General features: G+C 57.8%; 1 protein-coding gene across 1 annotated transcript; it reads right to left on the bottom strand.

Moving 5' to 3' along the window:
* Nucleotides 1-7: 7 nt before the first annotated feature.
* SPATA20 (spermatogenesis associated 20) lies at nucleotides 8-3,444 on the bottom strand (the record flags this gene model as incomplete). Its single annotated transcript, XM_009707695.1, has 10 exons — nucleotides 3,335-3,444; nucleotides 3,003-3,067; nucleotides 2,441-2,595; nucleotides 2,066-2,209; nucleotides 1,607-1,808; nucleotides 1,378-1,508; nucleotides 1,180-1,284; nucleotides 616-690; nucleotides 196-408; nucleotides 8-43 (listed from the first exon to the last, which is right to left on the bottom strand). Coding segments are annotated over exons 1-10 (1,236 nt in total), but the record flags the coding sequence as incomplete, so codon positions are not given.
* Between the last annotated feature and the right edge of the window lie 426 nt (nucleotides 3,445-3,870).

Here is a 3,870-nt window from a genome sequence, read left to right as displayed (position 1 = left end):
GGACAATAAGGACGTTCTTGCCCTTCAGCTCCTGATGGGGGTCCTGAAAGGAGAGCCCTGTTCTACGAACACCATCAGGCTGAGGAGGGGCTGGACCTTGCATGCTTTGGGGCTGCTCTGCCATCCCCCCAGGCCCAGGGGTGCAGGTCCCCCACTGATGCTCCTGGTACCAGGCAGGTCTTTGCTCTCCCTCACCTGCATGGGGCTCACATTGCCGGTCTCCTTCACACCATAGTGGTGTATGAAGACATCTCCCAGGGTCGTCGCCTCTGTGTTCCCCTCGACAGGGTCAGGAAGGAGAGCCCGGATTTCCTCAGCCTCCCACACACAAAAAGCTCCTTCTCGCTTCTCTCCGGATGCGGTGGTCGGGTAGGAATCTGCATCTTCTGCGCTGTAGAAACCTCCTGCCTGGGAAAAGGGTAAGAGGGACACTGGCTACCAGGACAGTACCTGCAGCCAGCTCCCCATCACCGCTGGGCTGTCAGTCCTGCCAGCGAGCTGCAGCACTGCGCCAGACTGAGCTCAGCTGTGAAGGGAGGGAGGGAAAAGCAGCCCCAAGCTACATCCCAGGGCAGGGTAGTGGCTCCTTTCGGCCCTGCTCAGGGAACAACCTACCTGGTCACTCAGGTCCCGTGAGACATAGAGTAGAATGTCTTGGGCAACATCAGCAAAGAATTCATCGCCAGAGATCTGCGGGAGGCCCAGGGTGTTACAAGGGGCAAGGAGGAGGCAAAAGGCACAGCAAGGTATAGTAAGAGATTCAGATTCAAAGAGCCCATGAAGGAGGGGAAACACATTTGAAAGCCCAGGGATTTTAAACGTAGGATGGATTCAGAGTAAGATCTCTGATGGAAATCTATGGGCACTGGAGAGCAACCCTGGAGTTACACCAACGTCGGGGGCAGCAGCACATGTTTGCTGACTTGCAAAGGCCAGCCAGAAGGCTGTTCCCTCCCCCGTTATGCTCAAAACCCTGGGGCTACACTGTCATGGATTTGTGCAACGTTCCTGGATGAACACCCGTAGACAAAGAGGAGTATGGGACCACTCCATGACCATAGGAAGGGCAACATCTTGGGGAACAGGCTTTGAAGCTGCTTCCCAGACCAAGCCAGCCCTCCCCAGCCAGCACTCAGCGTGCCGAGTGAGCCCCACTACAGAGGGATGCCACGGCCGTACCTGAAAGGCTCTGCTGTACGTAGCTGCCAGCTGCCCCTGGTCATACAGCATCTTCTCAAAGTGAGGGACGTGCCAGTACTGGTCGGTGGAGTAGCGGTGAAATCCCTGCAAAGACAGCGTGGACACATCTCCACCCCACCCCTCCAGCCCACACCTCCTGGGTGTGCCGGGGGTTTACCCCCAAGGCTTTCCTCCTACCTGACCGATGTGGTCATGGATGCCCCCATGGGCCATCATCTTGAGAGTATGCAGAGCCATCCGCAGTGCCTGGGCACCTTCTGGAGTTGTTCGGTGCAGGGCCCAGTACGTGAAGAGGAAATTCAAATTCACTGAAATAGAGAGAGAGAGTGGGAGGCTGTGGGGTGGGCTCTGCCCCTACGGCGCCGCGGGCCCCATGGTGGGGCTCAGCAACGGTGGCCAGACTGACCTGGGGTGGGGAACTTGGGGGATTTGGAAAAGCCACCGTAGTCCTCATCATAGGAGTTGGAGAGCTGCTGGAAACAGGTGGCCATCACCTCTTTGGATGGCGGGGCTGACTCCTGGCCCCGCACACAGATCTCAGAGCTGAGTAGCAATGCTTCCAGGATCTTCTGGCTCTTCTTCAACAGGGCATCTCTGTTCTCCTTCCACTAAGATGCAGCGCAAGAAAGTAATTTCTTCCATTATTTGTCTTTCTTTCGGCTTCCTGCATTGCACCAGTCTAAACTGCACCTTCAGGTCTCGGTCCCCCTCCCCACATCAGTTCAAATCCACCTCTAGCCCAGCCAGAGCTCTGATGTGTTCTCTGGACTACTGTTTCTCAGGACTGCATCTCTTAACTCAGTCGTCCAACAAGCCCAGACCAATTTCCCTGTGGCCCCTTTGGTTAAGCCTTCCTGCTCCGTACCTGCTCTGCAATTCGGAGCAGCACAGTCCGAAAGCCAACACGATGAACTCCATCTTCAGGAGGGAAGTATGTCCCTCCTACAAAGGGCTTGAGGTCTGGAGTCAGCCAGACACTCATCGGCCAGCCACCACCACCACTGGTTGCCTGAAAGACAAATCACGAGTGCAAAAGGCACCCTCTGCTCTGTACCCCTCCGGCACATCCGAGTGTCTCACTCGAGGACAGGCATGTGGACCTCTCCACCCCTGTGATCATGCATGGCCCCATTCAGACCATCCCCACATACTGGTTCTTCTTGCCTGAAGAACACGACCAGGCACCTCATCTCAAGAGAGCCAGTCCAAGCCTCTCACGCCCTGCCCGTGCTGTCCTTACCTGCACGAAGGTCATGTACACTTTGTCCACATCTGGCCGCTCCTCACGATCCACTTTGATGCACACAAAGTTCTTGTTCATAATCTCCCCAATCTCCTTGTTCTTGAAGGACTCCTCCTCCATCACATGGCACCAGTGGCAGGTGGAATAGCCAACTGAAAACAAGCCCAGGAGAGTGAGGAAAGGCCCTCTGAAGGAGCAGGACACGTGTTTTGGGGAGATCGCTCAGAGGTGGGGAACCCTGCTGTGGGCAACACCTGCTGCCCTCCTAGAGGAGAGCTGGAGGAGAATGGCCTCCTGCAAGCATGGAGGCTTGTAGGGCCTCCTGGGCTCTCCAGCTCTTGCTCCTAAAATCTGGCCACGGACTCTGGTCCTTGATGCAGCCCATCTTCAGCATGAGCTATTAAAGCACGTGGCCCTCTCTCGCTAGCAGAGAATACGTGCTCCCTGTCCGTCCTTACCCACGTAGCTACTCACACACCAGCTCAGGACGCAGCCCGGCTTATCTGGTCATCTACTGAACAACAGGTGGGAACATGAAATATGTCTTGTTTCTGGTTACCTGACAGGAATATCAGCTTGTTTTCTTTCTTTGCTTTATCAAAGGCTTCCTGACCCCAAGGGTACCTGCGGAGGGAATACAAGAAAGGAGCTTCAGGGGTCACCGCTGCTGGGACTCAGGCTCCTCTAAAGCTGCTTGAGAAGCTGCTGTCTGGTGGAGAGGGGCCAGGACAGCCGGGGGCACGGCTGGCTCAGGAGCACGGACCCCGAGCCCACAGGGAGCTGCACAGGAGGCCAGGCTGCTTTCGCCTGCCATCGCTTCCACGGCAGCGAGTCCCTCAGCCCCACGGAGGCAAGGAGAGGAGGAGGGGGAAAAGCACCGGTTGCTCTTACCAATCCACGGGGTTGTGAGCGTGCTGCAGGAGGTAGGGGGACTTCTCGTTAATCAGGCGGTTGGTGTAACGAGGGACCCTGGGGGGGCTGGTTGTCCCCCCCGTGGCCATGGTCACGCTCCCCGTTAGAAAGGTACACCTGCGATGCCAAACAGGCTCATCATTTCCTCGCTCGCCACAGCAAAGCAGAGCCCCTGGAGAGAGCCACGATGCCCCAACCAGCACCACCTTCACCCCGGCTCCTGCGGATGCCCAGCGCGGCCCCGGGACAGGGCACTGCTCCCCACTTGTCATTCCCTGTGCCAGGGGAACCACTCTCAGCCCTGGGGCTGGGCAGCTCTGCTGGGGCTCAGTCCACCTCCATCCCCTCCCAGGACCCCACAAAGTTCTCCCCACTTGCCGGAGGCTCAGGCGAGGTTGTCCTCCTCCGGCTGGGCACAGGCATGGCCCGAGGACCAGGGCTCCCTCCCCTCCAGCCCCCAGCCCACCACCAGCACCCTTTGGGGGCACAGTCACCCGACAGCCGTGGGTAAGGGA

This window comes from Cariama cristata, unplaced genomic scaffold, assembly GCF_000690535.1.
Source record: "Cariama cristata isolate BGI_N322 unplaced genomic scaffold, ASM69053v1 scaffold38049, whole genome shotgun sequence".
In the NCBI taxonomy this organism is placed as follows: Eukaryota; Metazoa; Chordata; class Aves; order Cariamiformes; family Cariamidae; genus Cariama; species Cariama cristata.
The sequence above is the reverse complement of the archived record's forward strand: the minus strand, read 5'-3'. Positions and strand labels throughout refer to the sequence as shown.